General features: G+C 37.2%; 1 protein-coding gene across 2 annotated transcripts; it reads left to right on the forward strand.

Moving 5' to 3' along the window:
- Positions 1-1,406: 1,406 nt before the first annotated feature.
- LOC113066022 (histone-lysine N-methyltransferase EZH2-like) lies at positions 1,407-16,703 on the forward strand. 2 transcript variants are annotated; one of them, XM_026237585.1, is made up of 20 exons: positions 1,407-1,773; positions 7,593-7,716; positions 7,935-8,063; positions 8,223-8,342; positions 8,418-8,538; positions 8,773-8,955; positions 9,275-9,377; positions 9,514-9,677; positions 9,773-9,870; positions 10,094-10,331; positions 11,455-11,624; positions 11,803-11,897; positions 14,478-14,518; positions 14,630-14,755; positions 15,097-15,275; positions 15,423-15,518; positions 15,609-15,690; positions 15,771-15,851; positions 15,933-16,017; positions 16,146-16,703. In XM_026237585.1, the coding sequence occupies exons 2-20, from the start codon at positions 7,600-7,602 to the stop codon at positions 16,204-16,206; spliced, it is 2,289 nt and encodes a 762-aa protein (XP_026093370.1). In that variant the 5' UTR covers positions 1,407-1,773; positions 7,593-7,599; the 3' UTR covers positions 16,207-16,703. The 2 variants fall into 2 exon arrangements, with proteins under 2 accessions (XP_026093370.1, XP_026093371.1); XM_026237586.1 differs by having other exon boundaries at positions 7,593-7,710.
- The last annotated feature ends 365 nt before the right edge of the window (positions 16,704-17,068 follow it).

Raw genomic sequence — 17,068 nt, forward strand, 5'->3', positions numbered from 1 at the left:
TCGCAGGGAAACTTTTACTGTCTATGAGGCTATCGGGGGGACGTGGAGGCATAAAGTAAAAAAGCCTCTACACTTGCCTTCTCTGCAAGATTCAGTGGGTGATTCAAAATTATCTTGGCACAGCTATTAGAAGACTTACATGTTGCTCAAGTGACATCTACGTCATCAAGCTCAGTTTGAGTCTGCGCAGTACGCTCGACCCCCAGGAAGTGCGTGCTTCTAATTGACTTCACTTGTCTTCATTGAATCTAATGGGGTCGCTGTGTCCATTTCTTTTGCTGTCTATGAGATCTTCCCACATAGTGACGTAGAGATGTGGAGGCGTGTTAGAAGAGCTAGGGACACCGTGAGCCTGGAGACCGTACATAAACAGCTGTTAAAGATTGGATTTGGACCCTGAATATGTCAGGAATTAACAGGCAGATTGATTTTAAATCACATTTACAAACTTCTGTTACAAATTCTTACAATATTGTGCAATAATTTTCCAAAGAAAACTTAACTGAGAAATCAAATGGCGTTCAGACTTTTTACCAAATCGGTTTCATCGAATCTCATCGAACCGAAAACTAATTATTAGTCTAAACTTGAATAGTGTACATTTAAAAATAAAACGTGTCGGAAATATATGAGGCAGTTTTACTAATATATATACACGTGAAAAAAATATTTATGGCGTTTTATTTCAATGGTATTTTTTTTTAAATGGCAGTAAGTGACCAAATATGGCTTTTTTGGGACGTTTTAAAATAGACCATACAAATGAAAAGATGTGATAGTGAGGTCGGGGACCATATGATGACGTAGTCTCTCTGAATAATTTTTCGAACTCTTCAAAAGAACTGACTCCAGGAAATGATTCGGATTGGCCACCAATTGAATGGAGAGTATGCAGATGGCATTGACCCATAGCATTGACCCCGTAAAGAGATTCTCACTGTGAGTGGGTAGGGTGACCAAGCCAAACCAGTGCACAGGAAGTCCTTCGGTTCAGTGCAAAAATAGAATGCCATGTTGACTGTATTGACTTTTTTTCTCCCAGTATTAGCCACTACAGTAGCACTGTTTCCTTCTAACGTTATCTGTACAAAAAAAAAAACTAGACCTTAAATCTTTGCATTATACTGTATCGTTCATTGTTGGTATAATTCACGACAATGATTAAAAACCCAAAGACGAACATTGGCATAATGCGCGCCGGTTTTACAATTTTTACAATAATGTATTCGTTTAAAATCAAGAACAAAGAGAACTTCTTCATATGTTCCCCACTGCAGACACGCATCCGATTCGCCCAATCCCCGATGGGAAATATCCAATCGAAAATCGTTACATTGAACAGCTCGAACATGGCTTGTTCTGATTGGCTGATCTGTTTGGCGCTCGTTGATTCTGCATTGCGCGAGGTGGGCGGGGAATTCTGAGTATAAACGACAGACTGAGCGGGTTTGAATACTTGGAGAAACGGAAATATTACAAATTAGCTTATATTTCAAATTTATTTCAGTTCGCTTACAGTCTGCCGCGGTTAAGAGAGAGAAATACGTCTGGCCAAACAGATACTTGTAGAGCTAAAGACGAATTAAGCGCCTGTCTTTTGTTTATCGAGGCTCGCCGGTATTGGTAACGCGGACGCGCGGAGGTGAAAGGACCCTCTGCCGCGAGCTAGCTGGGTTAGCTAGCTCAGTCAACCGATCCTTTTCACTTAGGGACGGCGCTGACAGACTGACAGAAAAGTCGTTTGTTTGGATGTGGACAGGTCTCTTCTTTAAGGTATGCACTAGAATAAGACACTAAAGAGACAGTTGTTTGAGTGTTAGTAAAACCACGTTTACTTTTTTGTTCAAACAGCCCTGCTAACCAGTTAGCGACTAACTTTACATTGGAAAATGTTTACTAGTCATATCATGTTATACCCTACTGTCGAGCTTTAACGAAGTTTAAGGGATAATTCAACTGAAAAGCGAAAGATCTATCATCATTTACACACCCTCATGTTTCAAACCTCTTAACGTTACTTTCCTTCCGTGTAAGGAAACAAAGGGGATGAAAGAAATGACAGTCTCCGTCACCATTCGCTTTCATTGTATTGTGAAAGATTCATTAAAAGTAAATGGTGACTGACATTCTTCTTAACATCTCCTTATGTGTCAAAAGGGAAAAAAAGTGAGGTTTCGAGAACCGTGAGGTTGAGTAACGTTAAATGATTATAGTTTTCATTTTTGGTTGAATTTTTTTAGAATCTCAGTTGTCAGCCTTTTATAAGTTGTTCAGTGTTTATTTCTTAATTGTCATTACAAGAATTGCTGATTTTGTGAAGTAGTGTGAGTAAACACTAGTAAACGTGTTATAAGGTTTTGTTTCAGTTTTCAGTCAGGCGTCGTTTCAGTGTGTGTCTTAGACCAGCAGGGGCGTCAATCAGCTCATACACCTGCCACAGCTACACAAGGGATAATACAAATCCCAGATTTGGGAATAAAAGTGTACGTAATGCAATCTCAGAATTTCATATTATGGGTCATAAAAAGTTAATTTGTGGTTCAAAAGAGCCATTCATTTCCCTTTACCTCTTATTTGTCCACGTTACTACATTTAGATTACGTGATTATTGCAGTGTGTGATGTGCTGCGACATTCAAATCTTGTAGTGTGTGCATGTTTAATATTTGAGGGAAGATAATCTGTAAAGATTCTCCTTACGTGTGTGCTGCATTCAGATTTCAAAATCATTTATGATTGTAAAACTCCTTTAGTGTGAGCTCGGCTTAAACAGATAAACATAAAATGTTCATTTTTGGGTGAACTATCCCTTTTAGTTTACCTTCATAAACCTGCAGAAACGGTATATATAGATCTCATATGTAATCACTTTGTTCATATACTGTTATTCATATACTACAACTTTGTTTTAAATGTGGAAAAAACCATAACCACTTAACCTACCATGTTAAGGGCTGAATGCTAAGGATTTTTTTCTACTGGTCCGGTTAGGCCAGTGATTCAAATTACTTTCACTGCGCTGCTGCCAGTTAGTGAAATTAGTTATCAAAGGTGTCTTTCCAAAGTGTTTTTAAAAGAACATTGACATTTATGTTAGATTTACCAATAGAACAAAATAAAATGAAAATGTTTTGAAACCGTTACAAGCTGTTAAGCTTTCATACAAAAATAAAATAAATATAAAAAATCCTGCGAACAAAAAATAGATTGGCAAGTGTATGGAAAACAAATGTTATTGGACTGAGCTAATGCTGCTTTTCACATGTTAAAAAACCCAACAGAGCCCTGTGTAAGCTCATGCAAAATGGTTATAACGACTAGCTCAAATAGTTATACTGTCTAGCTCAAAATAGTTAGTGTGAGCCCTGGGGCCGGATTCACAAAGCTATTCAGACCGGTCTATAGTGTTAGACAAGTCTAAAATTTGCTCATAGACTAGTCTAATGCAAGTTAGACTGTTTCACAAAGATAAAGACTGACTTAATTTAGACCAAAAAAATTAGACCCCTTATCCCCAGGCTAACTTAGGTCTAAGACTTTGCGGCGGGGTGCTGCTGTCAGTGGCTGAGGGAACTACGCCGGTTACGTCAGTGTTGACGGCTCCACACACTCCACTTTCCCGTCCTCCGCTTATCCTCCAGAACATCGGCGACTGTCCACCATATATATTCATCACCATTTCAGTGGTGTCTTTAAGTTTCTCTTGGGGTCCTCCTCCCGTTTTTGGGTATTTCCTCTTAAATATTTCCTTTTTGGCATCTTGCACCATGTTTTTGTATCTTTTCTGTACGTGTTTAACGCTGCGCTCAACTGTCGGATTAATGCTGTTTACTGTCGCGGCAATCTTTTTCCAAATTAAACATTTCTTCTTGTTACTACATTCTCCTCCGCTAAATTTCCCTAGTAAAATGTCCTTGTAACTATTATACTCCTCCAACAAACACATATTTTCTGCTGGGGTAAACTGAACTGACCGGTTAAATGCGCTTACTCGATCCACCATGTTTTTTGTTTTGAAAAGTGTCTTATTTTACCCAGAATGCACTGCAGTGTAGTCCTACTTGAGATAGTCAGAGTCTTAAGTGCTTTGTGCAATGGTCTGAATTAGATGTCTATCTGAAGTCTGACTATCAACTATATCTAAGTCATAGTCAAAGTCTATCTTTGTGAAACCGGCCCCTGGTCCTGTTTTCCTATCTTGAGCTCCGATATCTTTGGAGTGTAGTGCGTCACAAAATTTGGTATGATAAAACTGAAGCGATTGCGAGAAGGGCAGTGAACATTGTTCATGGGCGAGAATATTTACTAGCAGAGGTATGTCAACCTAAAGTCTGGGTTCATTATAAAAGGTTTAAAGACCTAAAAACTAGTGCCGGGACTTTAACGCGTTAATTGAGATTAATTAATTACACAAAAAATAACGTGTTAATTAAGATTAATTAGTTACAGAAAAAAAATTCCCGCATTTTTAATAACTTATTTTTGCACCGCGGAACGTTTCTCACTGGATGAGTTTCGGCGGACCGATTATACTGAAGCACCAACTAGCGTTCGCATATCACCATCACCGCAGCACATGATCGAACCTCAAGTATCACCTCAACGCAAAACATATAGCAGCTAGCGTGGACTTTACATTTTATGTTGAACTATGTATTATTTTGTTGGTGCAACTGGCTGTTTATGTTGAACTCTTTATTGTTTTGGCCAAGGTTATTGAGAGTTGGACTTAGTATGTTATGGCCTCTGAAGCAACAGAGAGATGTTTTCTAAGAGTCAGGGTTTCCAATATTCTGAATGTAATTGACAGTATTGTGTATTACTTAAAAAAAACACTTTACAGAAGGTTCCAGCACCTATAAGCTACCTGAATTTCTGAAATGTACTATTTCTAAATTGTTTCTAAATATGCTATTGCTACACTTAATGGCAAAAATTGCACTGGTCTGCTAGACTTGGTTCAACAAAAATAAACTATTTTTTTTTGCTTAAGCTTATGTATTCAGTCATTATTCAATGGTATACTATAAATCCATGTGAAAAAAAATTACTTCTCACTGTTCTCAGGTCAAATATTTATATGCGATTAATTCCGATTAATTAATTACAAAGCCTCTAATTAATTAGATTAAGATTTTTTAATCGAATCCCGGCCCTACTAAAAACTCTTTGCACACTTCTGCAAATTTGGTCATCCACAGTGCTGAATTATTGAACTCGCCCGTGTTCATTCTGCTCTGCGTGGACAGCTCCAGTATATGTTTGAAATATTGGAATGTGGAGGTAGTAATATCTTGTGACAAGACTGCTAACATGTCAACAAATGCAGTCCATGTTTCAAACATGTTTAAAGCATTTTGTTTTAGTCTGAGGTTTAGCTCATTGAAGTGCCCTATGATTAGTGGTCAACCGATATGTGTTTTCCGATTTTTACAAAAATGATTAATATTTAAGAAATTTGAAATCATTTTACAATGGATTAAAAAGTAAATGTGTAAGAGACATGCTTCTACTTTAGATGACAGTATTTTTCACAAATAAATGTTTAATACAATTATTATTAAAAAGAAAGTAAAAACTGTACATAACAGCGCACTCTGTATTCTGGGAATTTTGTGTGCACTGGGAATCATATTTTTCAAATAAGTCCAGGGTAACCCTCATTTTACATACAGCACACAGTGAAAATGGCATGAATATGACCGTGGGCAAATGCATAAAGTGCAGCATAATTTGAAATCACAAGTTTAAAGTTTAAAGCATTCAATTCACACAGACCGACCGTCACCGAGAACACACGATCATGCTGGATACACATACACACTTCACAAGATCTCACAGCTGGATTTGACTAAGTTTGCAAGGTTTGTGAAACTAAATGTTCATTAGTCATTCAAAGATTTGTTTAAATTATATAAATGCATATTTGCTTAATGTTGGTTGCAAACAAGAAAGTATTATAATGTTTGCCTTTCTATTACTAATAGGCCTAAAATAAAAGCAATCATTATAATACTTTCTGTATACATTAATTTGTTTGTTTAACTGTTCTATCTGATCATTACAGACATCTTTCCATATTAGACAGAACTGTTAACGATGACGACCAAGAGTGAGAGTGTGAGCACTTGGGTGCACTCAGGCGCTGCCATTCTTAGCACCATCAAAATTAAATCTAGGGATGCACCGGTTGACCGGCCATTAATCGGAATCAGAGAAATCGGCCGAAAAATGAACCAAAAACGGCGGATTGCCGAACGCGTATTTTAAGCAAAAAAAACGGTATCGGAATCAGCCATGAAAAATCATGATCGTGCATCCCTAATAAAATCCCACCTCAAACACATTGGCCAAGCAGAAAAACGTATCTGCCGATATTTGAAAAATGCCCAATATCAGTCAATATATCGGTTGACCACTACCTGTGATTTCATGAGAAACATTAGTTTCAAATCCCACGTCTCATCTTTGAGTTCAGCGTAGACTTGGCTTTTTTCAGCCGGAAAGGCTTTAATACTGTCAAAGCAGCCAACATACCTCTCAAACTTTACCACAGCTTGGCCACCTTACCAAGTGGAGAGGAATATCTTTGTATGTGCAATCCATTTCCTCGAGAAGGGAGTGGAACTGTTGGTATGACATTTGTCCACGTTCTCATCAGGAGACACCAAATAACATTGCATCTTTCAAGCCAGCTGTTCACTGCTCGCTGACATTTTCAGCCATTTTTTTTTTATTCCGTGTTTGGCAAAGCAATGAGCAGTTTATAGCTTACTTCAGTATAATTTTTTTTTAGATTGAATTGGATTTCTTGCGTTTTGTTTCAAAGTGGCATTTAACACTAGATGTGCTGCACACAATTTCTAATCGTAAAAAAAAAAAAAAACCAAAAAATCGTAGCTTTTATAAAATTATGCTACATAAAACACTGGCATGAAACCAAAACAGCAGACGGGCTGAATGACACACTTTCACTCTCTGCCAGCAGGTGGCACTCATGGAACAGGATCGTTTACTTGGTTACGGCTGTAGACAAAGCAGCGCATTAGCGCGACTTTAAAGGCGTTATGCCAAGCCAAGATGAAAAGAAAAAACCATGCAAACTTTTCCGAAAACAGTCCGTTCCCATCAGAAACACATCCATATAAAATTCCATATTTAGGATTTTCTAACTATGTTCCATGCATCGTGAACGGTGATCTTGCTCTGCCTGCTGCAGTAACCTATTTTCTCTTTCATCAGTCTTCAGCGTTAATGGCTGCTTATAGACTAATATTAACAATATTTCCACAGAAATTGTTTTGAAAAATGTATTGCGATGCAGATTGTGTGCAAGCACAAAACGGAGATCTCTCAAATAAAACCAAAAATATCCAGTCGATAGTTGCATTTCTACTCCACTGTATAATTTAAATATAGATTAATCATTGTTAAAGCTACAAAGTTCGCCGATATAGAATCCATCAACTGTCATGAGCGTCTTTCATGCTTGGTAGTCCTTATTGTTGAGCCCTGATGTTGTATGTTTCTATTTTATTTCTGTATTAGTCTATAATGAAATCTAAAGCCATATACTTTACTGTATGTGTATAGGGAAGCCATGGGATTGACTGGGAAGAAATCGGAGAGGGGCCCTGTTTGCTGGAGACGGAGAGTGAAGTCTGAGTACATGCGACTGCGGCAGCTCAAACGTTTCAGGAGGGCAGACGAGGTCAAGGTGATCCATGAGCAGACATTAAGCTGCTCGTATAGAGTTTTGTGTTGGTCAAGCTTTTAGGTGTCATGAGATATGGACAATGCAAATGCACTGTCATTATGTACAACACTTTTTTTTTTTTTTTTTTTTCACAAATGATAAAAATAGTCATGAGAACAACGGTTACCTGTCTGTCTATTGGATGATCTAACATTGAAATGTGTTTTCTTACTGGACAGAGCATGTTCAACTCCAACAGACAGAAGATATTGGAGCGTACAGACATATTGAACCAGGAATGGAAACTGACACGGATACAACCTGTTCATATTATGACCCCTGTGAGCTCCTTGCGAGGGACTAGAGAGGTTTGAACAAATCCTCTAATTCAGACTCCTAAACTGCATGTGCATCTCAAAATCTATTAGTGTTTTAATTATTAAATTCATTTAAAGTAAATGCTTTATTATCCTAAAATTATATTAGTATATAGACTTTTAATCTAACATGACTGAAATATTTTGCAGTGCACTGTTGACAGTGGCTTCTCTGAGTTCTCCAGACAAGTCATTCCTCTCAAAACACTGAACGCTGTGGCCTCTGTGCCAGTCATGTACTCATGGTCTCCACTCCAGCAAAATTTTATGGTAAAACCAAATTTCTAATGTTTGCAATGTATTAAAAAAAAACACACTTGCTCTTAATCTTCTATTTTGTTTTAGGTTGAGGATGAGACTGTATTGCATAACATCCCTTACATGGGTGATGAAATCCTTGATCAAGATGGCACTTTCATTGAAGAGCTTATTAAAAATTACGATGGAAAAGTTCATGGAGATAGAGGTCAGGGATCTTTTTTTTTTCTGGTTTATAAGATTTGAGCTGGTTAGTGTTTTAAATAAATATGTCCCCCAAAAATGAAAATATTAAAAGTGGGGAAACCGTTCAACATTTTATTTTAATGCTCAACTGAACTGATCATTTAAATAATGACAGTTTTTAGAATTGATTCACAATTATCTACTTAAGCAGAACTAACATTTCAGCAGTATTGACTTCTTTCTGTTTTGTGTCTAGAGTGTGGCTTCATAAATGATGAGATCTTTGTGGAGCTAGTGAGTGCACTCAATCAGTACAGTGATAATGAGGAGGAGGATGATGAAGAGGAGGATCAGCATGATTGCAAGTTTGAGAAGATGGACCTCTGTGATGGAAAATATGATGCTGAAGACACTCACAAGGACCATCTGAATTCTGAGAGTAAGAAAAATTAAATGTTTTTTTTTAGTGACTTTTTAACACTTTGATACAATTAAAATATATTAAGCTCCACCCATTTATTTATTAACAAACTCCAGAGATTTACAGCAGTGTGCATCAAACATGTTACATATGTTAGTACTTTAGAATTGTATGTGTTTTGGGATTTAAGTTAATTCAGGTATTGTTTTTCATACAAATCTCATGCCCTTTAGTGCTGACAATGAGCAGGCATTTTATTACATGGTGCACATTACATTTTATTATACAGTTCAATTTTCAATAACAAAATCTGTCTTTTTCTTTTTGTATGCAACAGGTCTCAACAATGATGGATCAAAAAAGTTTCCCTCTGATAAAATCTTTGAAGCCATTTCTTCCATGTTTCCTGATAAAGGTTCAACTGAAGAACTCAAAGAAAAGTATGTTAGTAAACAACTCTGAATAAGAACTTCCAATGGTTATGATTAACTTAAATGGAAAATAATGTGAAGCTTGTATTTGCATTGCAATTTTATGGGTAGTGATCATGTTTTGAGATGTATGTTCTTTTTGCAGATATAAAGAACTCACTGAGCAGCAGCTCCCAGGGGCTCTTCCTCCTGAATGCACCCCCAACATCGATGGTCCAAATGCTAAATCGGTGCAAAGAGAGCAGAGTCTGCACTCCTTCCATACACTCTTCTGCAGGCGTTGCTTCAAATACGACTGTTTCCTTCACCGTAAGCAGTGATTCGACAAATTGCTGTTCTTTATCAATAAAAATCAACTATTTTAGATTGCATTTCTATAAACTGATTCCTCTTTTGATTTACAGCATTTCATGCAACTCCAAACACGTACAAGCGTAAGAACATGGAGAATCTGGTGGATGGCAAACCATGTGGCATTTATTGCTACATGTATATGGTTCAGGCAAGTGCATTTCTCCACTCCTTCCAAAATAAAAGCTATTGTTAAGCCTGAAGGCTTGATTTGTTTGTGTGGTTTGATATGGCACAAAACGGCAAGTGCAGTCATGATTTCTGACTGAAAGGGTTTGCACACAGCTTTTACAAAAAATTGCTAATCTTTTCAAGTGCTGCTTAATTCTGGCTTTCACTCTATGTGAATAACCCTGCCATACATATCTCTTTAGGATGGCATGGTCAGGGAATACCCAGCAGGTGTGATTGCTGAACGTGCCAAGACCCCTTCTAAGCGCACAGTGGGCAGACGCAGAGGAAGACTCCCAAACAGCAACAGCAGACCCAGCACACCAACAGTTAATAATGAGACTAAAGACACAGATAGCGACCGAGAGGGAGGGGCGGATGGAAACGACTGTAACGATAAAGATGATGATGATAAAAAGGATGAGACCACCAGCTCCTCAGGTAGAGATTGAGTGTCTATGAAAATATATCCGTGTAATATTCAGGAATGCAAACTCATCATGGGTGTGAGGCACGCACCCCTCATATCCCCCAGAAATAAAACCCTACATTAATGTTTATTTTAAAGCGTTTTTTTTTTTTTAATCTACTAACAATTCACTTTAAAGGTTTACTTTCATTCATGAAGACATGGAAAAAATTGTCTCCTGGTGGAAAACCAAGAAAATGCCATGAAATGACCATTATATCCAGTAGATGGCAGCAGAGAATCACTCATTAGCTCTGTTAGCTCATTAGCCATTTTCACTTTTTTTTTTTTCCATGTCTTGCCTTTGGATTTATTATAAAGTGTAACTTCCTGCACTTGCTTTACTTCAGTCAAAGTCTCATGTCATTTTAAAATAAATAAATGAATATGCCCAGACTCCAACAGCCTAGTAGGGTTAATTAACTACAATTAAGTTAATTATTAATGGTATAATTAAATAATGCATTAAATATTTTGACATATAGATTTAATTTGTAGAGAAACCAAGCAAAGGGCTCTTCCCTTAAAAGGAGCTTAATCGTGTGAATACTCCAGATATAATCAATAGTTAACTACACCAGTGAATATCTTGTTTACACAGTGTATGCTTTCTTTTTCTTTTATTGTAATAGGAAGATCTGTGAGTGATAACTGTGATAACTTTGGAAAACCGATTAGATCAGGTTGGATTTTGACTAACCTACAATAAACACTGCTTTCAACAGACATGCCTGCGACTGGCTACAACCGTTAACGCTGTTAAACGCATGTAAATAGAAACGTGTGGTTTTGTAACCCGAAATCAGAACATGAATACAAAAACACAAAGGGGAGTTTGAAAACCACTGACTTCGAGTGGATCCAGAATTGGTGTATGGGTATTGTTAAAAAAAAAAAAAAAGGCCAATTTCATTGAAAGGTGACAAGATTTGCATCCCTATATATTTTATTGGGTGCTGTCAAACATGAAAATCATAAATAAAGTCACCATTGATTTTATATTCTTGTTTTTGAGCAATGATAATGTTTCCTTAAGGTTTCCTGTTATTTTAAATTTTATTTCCATCGACTAATTTATTTATTTATTTTGTACAGAGGCGAACTCCCGCTGTCAGACTCCAGTGAAGCTGAAGTTGAGCTCAGAGCCTCCTGAGAATGTGGACTGGAGTGGTGCTGAGGCCTCTCTCTTCAGAGTGCTCATTGGCACTTACTATGACAACTTCTGTGCTATTGCCAGACTCATCGGCACAAAGACCTGCAGACAGGTACACACACCTGAAGCTTTATGCAATTACATTACATATTTCAGTGTTTATAATACCGTTAAATGCTAAACAACTGTGCATAATATCTGTGGAATTATTTTTGAGTACCTGGTAATTACAAGTTACCACAAACCATGATGTATGTTTTAGTAGTTTTTCTCATTTTGGGCTTTGTCAGGTTTATGAATTCAGGGTAAAAGAATCTAGCATCATTGCACGAGCACCTACGGTGGATGAAAACACTCCTCAAAGGAAGAAGAAAAGGAAACACAGGTGTGTGTTCAAAGTGATATTTTTAAGATTCTGACTACGATTTTATACAGTGAATTATAAAAAATTATTAATATTTTTTTCAAAATGCATTTTAAGAATAATTTTCCTATCAACTGGTCACAATGCACTGATGAAAAGCGCATGACGCGCTGAATGAAAGCGCACATTCACTCTCTGACAGCAGCTGACTCTGAACAACAGAAAGAAGCTGATACCCCGGACACAAAGAAGCACTTCTTTCTGAAACCTTTTTAAATGTATACATGTGATTTAAACAGCCATTCAAATTTGTGGATTTGATATGGTGTTCATCACATCACCAAATACTTAAGCCTTTTTTACATTTTAATCTGGACTACAACATGCCCTAGATGTTTTTTTTTTTTCCAGTAACACTTTACACTACACTAAGGCCCCATTAGTTAACTTTAGTTAATTCATTAGTTAAACACAAACAGCCAATAATTTTTTTTTCTAAACGTTCATTTCAATATTAATAACACTTTAAAATCAAAAGTTGCTAATGTTATTTAATCAACTCTTTTTTTCATTAAAAGAAAATTTTTTTTTTTTTTTTTTTTTAACAAGGATTAATAACTGTAGCTTTTGCTAATTGTTAACGTTAGTGCATTAGTTAAGTTAATGAGATCTTATTGTAAAGTGTTACCTATTGGTTTTTAGAATTTCTTTTGCACTTCAATCTGTGTGAATTTTTTTTAATTATACATTATACATATACAGTATTGTTCAAAATAATAGCAGTACAATGTGACTAACCAGAATAATCAAGGTTTTTCGTATATTTTTTTATTGCTACGTGGCAAACAAGTTACCAGTAGGTTCAGTAGATTCTCAGAAAACAAATGAGACCCAGCATTCATGATATGCACGCTCTTAAGGCTGTGCAATTGGGCAATTAGTTGAATTAGTTGAAAGGGATGTGTTCAAAAAAATAGCAGTGTGGCATTCAATCACTGAGGTCATCAATTTTGTGAAGAAACCGGTGTGAATCAGGTGGCCCCTATTTAAGGATGAAGCCAACACTTGTTGAACATGCATTTGAAAGCTGAGGAAAATGGGTCGTTCAAGACATTGTTCAGAAGAACAGCGTACTTTGATTAAAAAGTTGATTAGAGAGGGGAAAACCTATAAAGAGGTGCAAAAAATGATAGGCTGTTCAGCTAAAATGATCTCCAATGCCTTAAAATGGAGAGCAAAACCAGAGAGACGTGGAAGAAAACGGAAGACAACCATCAAAATGGATAGAAGAATAACCAGAATGGCAAAGGCTCAGCCAATGATCACCTCCAGGATGATCAAAGACAGTCTGGAGTTACCTGTAAGTACTGTGACAGTTAGAAGACGTCTGTGTGAAGCTAATCTATTTTCAAGAATCCCCCGCAAAGTCCCTCTGTTAAAAAAAAGGCATGTGCAGAAGAGGTTACAATTTGCCAAAGAACACATCAACTGGCCTAAAGAGAAATGGAGGAACATTTTGTGGACTGATGAGAGTAAAATTGTTCCTTTTGGGTCCAAGGGCCACAGGCAGTTTGTGAGACGACCCCCAAACTCTGAATTCAAGCCACAGTACACAGTGAAGACAGTGAAGCATGGAGGTGCAAGCATCATGATATGGGCATGTTTCTCCTACTATGGTGTTGGGCCTATTTATCGCATACCAGGGATCATGGATCAGTTTGCATATGTTAAAATACTTGAAGAGGTCATGTTGCCCTATGCTGAAGAGGACATGCCCTTGAAATGGTTGTTTCAACAAGACAATGACCCAAAACACACTAGTAAACGGGCAAAGTATTGGTTCCAAACTAACAAAATTAATGTTATGGAGTGGCCAGCCCAATCTCCAGACCTTAATCCAATTGAGAACTTGTGGGGTGATATCAAAAATGCTGTTTCTGAAGCAAAACCAAGAAATGTGAATGAATTGTGGAATGTTGTTAAAGAATCATGGAGTGGAATAACAGCTGAGAGGTGCCACAAGTTGGTTGACTCCATGCCACACAGATGTCAAGCAGTTTTAAAAAACTGTGGTCATACAACTAAATATTAGTTTAGTGATTCACAGGATTGCTAAATCCCAGAAAAAAAAAATGTTTGTACAAAATAGTTTTGAGTTTGTACAGTCAAAGGTAGACACTGCTATTTTTTTGAACACACCCCTTTCAACTAATTGCCCAATTGCACAGCCTTAAGAGCGTGCATATCATGAATGCTGGGTCTTGTTTGTTTTCTGACAATCTACTGAACCTACTGGTAACTTGTTTGCCACGTAGCAATAAAAAATATACTAAAAACCTTGATTATTCTGGTTGGTTACATTGTACTGCTATTATTTTGAACAATACTGTATTATGGTTTATTGTATTTAAATGTTCAGTTTCTTTGTTATAAGAAAGTTATTAAACATGTTATACTTTGATGACACTTGTTTTTGCAAATACATTTCAATATCATAATGTATTGTGTGGTAAAAGCGTTAGAAATGAATTGCGACCATGAAAATTTCATTATGATATCATCATATGTAATAACCTGTTGTGCTTTCCTTGGTTCTTCTAGACTGTGGGCCACTCATTGTCGGAAAATTCAACTAAAGAAAGGTTTGTGTCTTTGAGTTAGAGGCTAGCTCATACGTTTAGATAGAAAGATTTAATTGTGAAAGTAAATTGCAAAAGCATAAATGTTTTTATATGTGAAATTTCTTCTTGCAGATGGCTCTTCCAATCATGTGTACAACTACCAGCCATGTGACCACCCACGCCAGCCGTGTGACAGTTCTTGCCCTTGTGTCACTGCCCAAAACTTCTGTGAGAAGTTTTGCCAGTGTAGCTCAGAATGTGAGTGTATAGACACACAGATCATCACCAGTCAGGCAGCTCATGTATGCAACATCAATGTCACACCCAGTTTACACTAAAACACTGGAAAATTATCTGGAGGTTTGGTCTTAGAAAGTTAAAACCATTTCATTTTAAATCAGTTGTTTTGTAGAAGAGAGCGTTTCAGTAGAACTATTGCATTAAAATTATTGGCACTGAATGTAGGGAAATCAAGGTACTGGAGGTGAAGTTATTGCATTCATATGAAGTGTTTTCTTTTATAACAGTCATGATTGATTTGAAAAAGTCAGGTCTAGAACCAGGAGTAATTTCTTAACTACATATTTCAATCTGTACAGGTCAGAACCGGTTTCCAGGCTGCCGCTGTAAGGCGCAGTGTAACACCAAGCAGTGCCCCTGTTACCTGGCTGTACGAGAGTGTGACCCTGACCTGTGTCTCACCTGTGGGGCGGCTGAACACTGGGACAGTAAAAATGTCTCCTGCAAGAACTGTAGCATCCAGAGAGGAGCAAAGAAGGTATTTATTAATTTGTCACACATCAGCATGAAGATGCATGTCATTTTTTCACAAATCTAAACAAGACACAAATTTTAAATATAAAATGAATAGACTGTTGTGATAAACCCTCTTTTCTTGGTTAATAATGCCATTTCTTCTTTTAAGCACTTGCTGCTGGCTCCATCTGATGTGGCCGGATGGGGAATCTTCATCAAAGAGCCAGTTCAGAAAAATGAGTTCATCTCCGAGTACTGTGGGGAGGTGAGATGTAAAAAAAAAATCAACATCAAGTCTACATAACGTCCAGTGAAGTTTCCTTTTTACGTGACGTGTTTCTGTTTTTCCTTCTAGATCATCTCCCAGGATGAGGCAGACCGCAGAGGCAAGGTGTATGACAAATACATGTGCAGCTTCCTGTTCAACCTTAACAATGGTAACTAACCTCTATCTTGCAAATGTTCACTGTTCACACTCCCCTTCTCTGACTGGCAAACTCCCCCCTTTCACCCACAGATTTTGTTGTTGATGCAACTAGGAAAGGAAACAAGATCAGGTTTGCCAACCATTCTGTAAACCCCAACTGCTATGCAAAGGGTAAGTCACTCAGAAGCTTGTTCTAAAAGGATCTTGTGTGTAAAATGTGATGTCATGATCTGTTCCTGTCCATCTCCACAGTGATGATGGTTAACGGGGATCACAGGATTGGCATATTTGCTAAGAGAGCCATACAGACTGGAGAGGAACTGTTCTTTGACTACAGGTAAAAAAGAAAAAAAAAAGAAAAAAATATATTTATGGTGCAGAGGTGTGTTCTTGGAATTAATGCAATTTATTTATTTTCTTTGAGGTGATTTTGAACCATCTAACCTGTTTCCGGTTCTCTTTTAGATACAGTCAAGCTGATGCTCTGAAATACGTAGGCATTGAACGTGAAATGGAAATTCCATAAAGCCATCTACCTCCTTCAACAAATGCCTTACACTCTTCAGGAATTCTCTCTCCACATGCATTTCAAATACAGTTTTATAAGACAAGGGCAAAGCTTTTAACAGTGGCATTTTTGAAGACTTCCTTTAAAAAAAAAAAAAAAAAAGCTCAACCAACAGGCTGACTCTGGGATACACTTTCTGATAGTAACTTGAACATTCTGTCATGTTTACAGGTGAGGTTTTAGTAGGGAGTCATTTTATAATGGGCCATTGTTTTGTATCTGGATTGTAGGTGTTTTTTAAGTTATTCTGACAGTTTCTTCTACACCTTTGGACCAAATTTCACATTTAAAACTGGCTGTACGTTTGTAATGCAACAACATCTATCCATACAGTCACCACCGTTTTAAGGTTTGTTCATGGAAACCAAAGCCACGGTCACTGCTTTGCATGTTAATCTCTCCAGAACCATGTTGCAGACGTATTAAGTGCATCCTGTGGTGCCAATGCAGTTACTGTAAAAAAAAAAAAAACAACTTGATTCATGTAAGGAGGGGTAGACTCAGTATCATATTATTGCGGTGCCTTGTAAAGAACACTGAATGGATTGTTGAATTAGATTTCTTAAACTGTTGGTGTACTCAAATTGTTGTATGCATGAACAAAGGTTTCAAATGGAGTTGAATCAGGTAACACTTTATTCCCTACTGTACATTCATGTTTATTCAGACAGTTGCAGCTATGAACTTTAGGCGTCACTAAATGTAAAGAGATTGGATTAAGGTGCTCTTCTCATCCCTGGTTAGGTGAAAACAATCACTTTTTTTTCCCTGAACATGGGATATTGTAAAATCAAAGCAATAATACCAGTCCCTATTTATT

Source organism: Carassius auratus, chromosome 49, assembly GCF_003368295.1.
Source record: "Carassius auratus strain Wakin chromosome 49, ASM336829v1, whole genome shotgun sequence".
NCBI classification, from domain to species: Eukaryota; Metazoa; Chordata; class Actinopteri; order Cypriniformes; family Cyprinidae; genus Carassius; species Carassius auratus.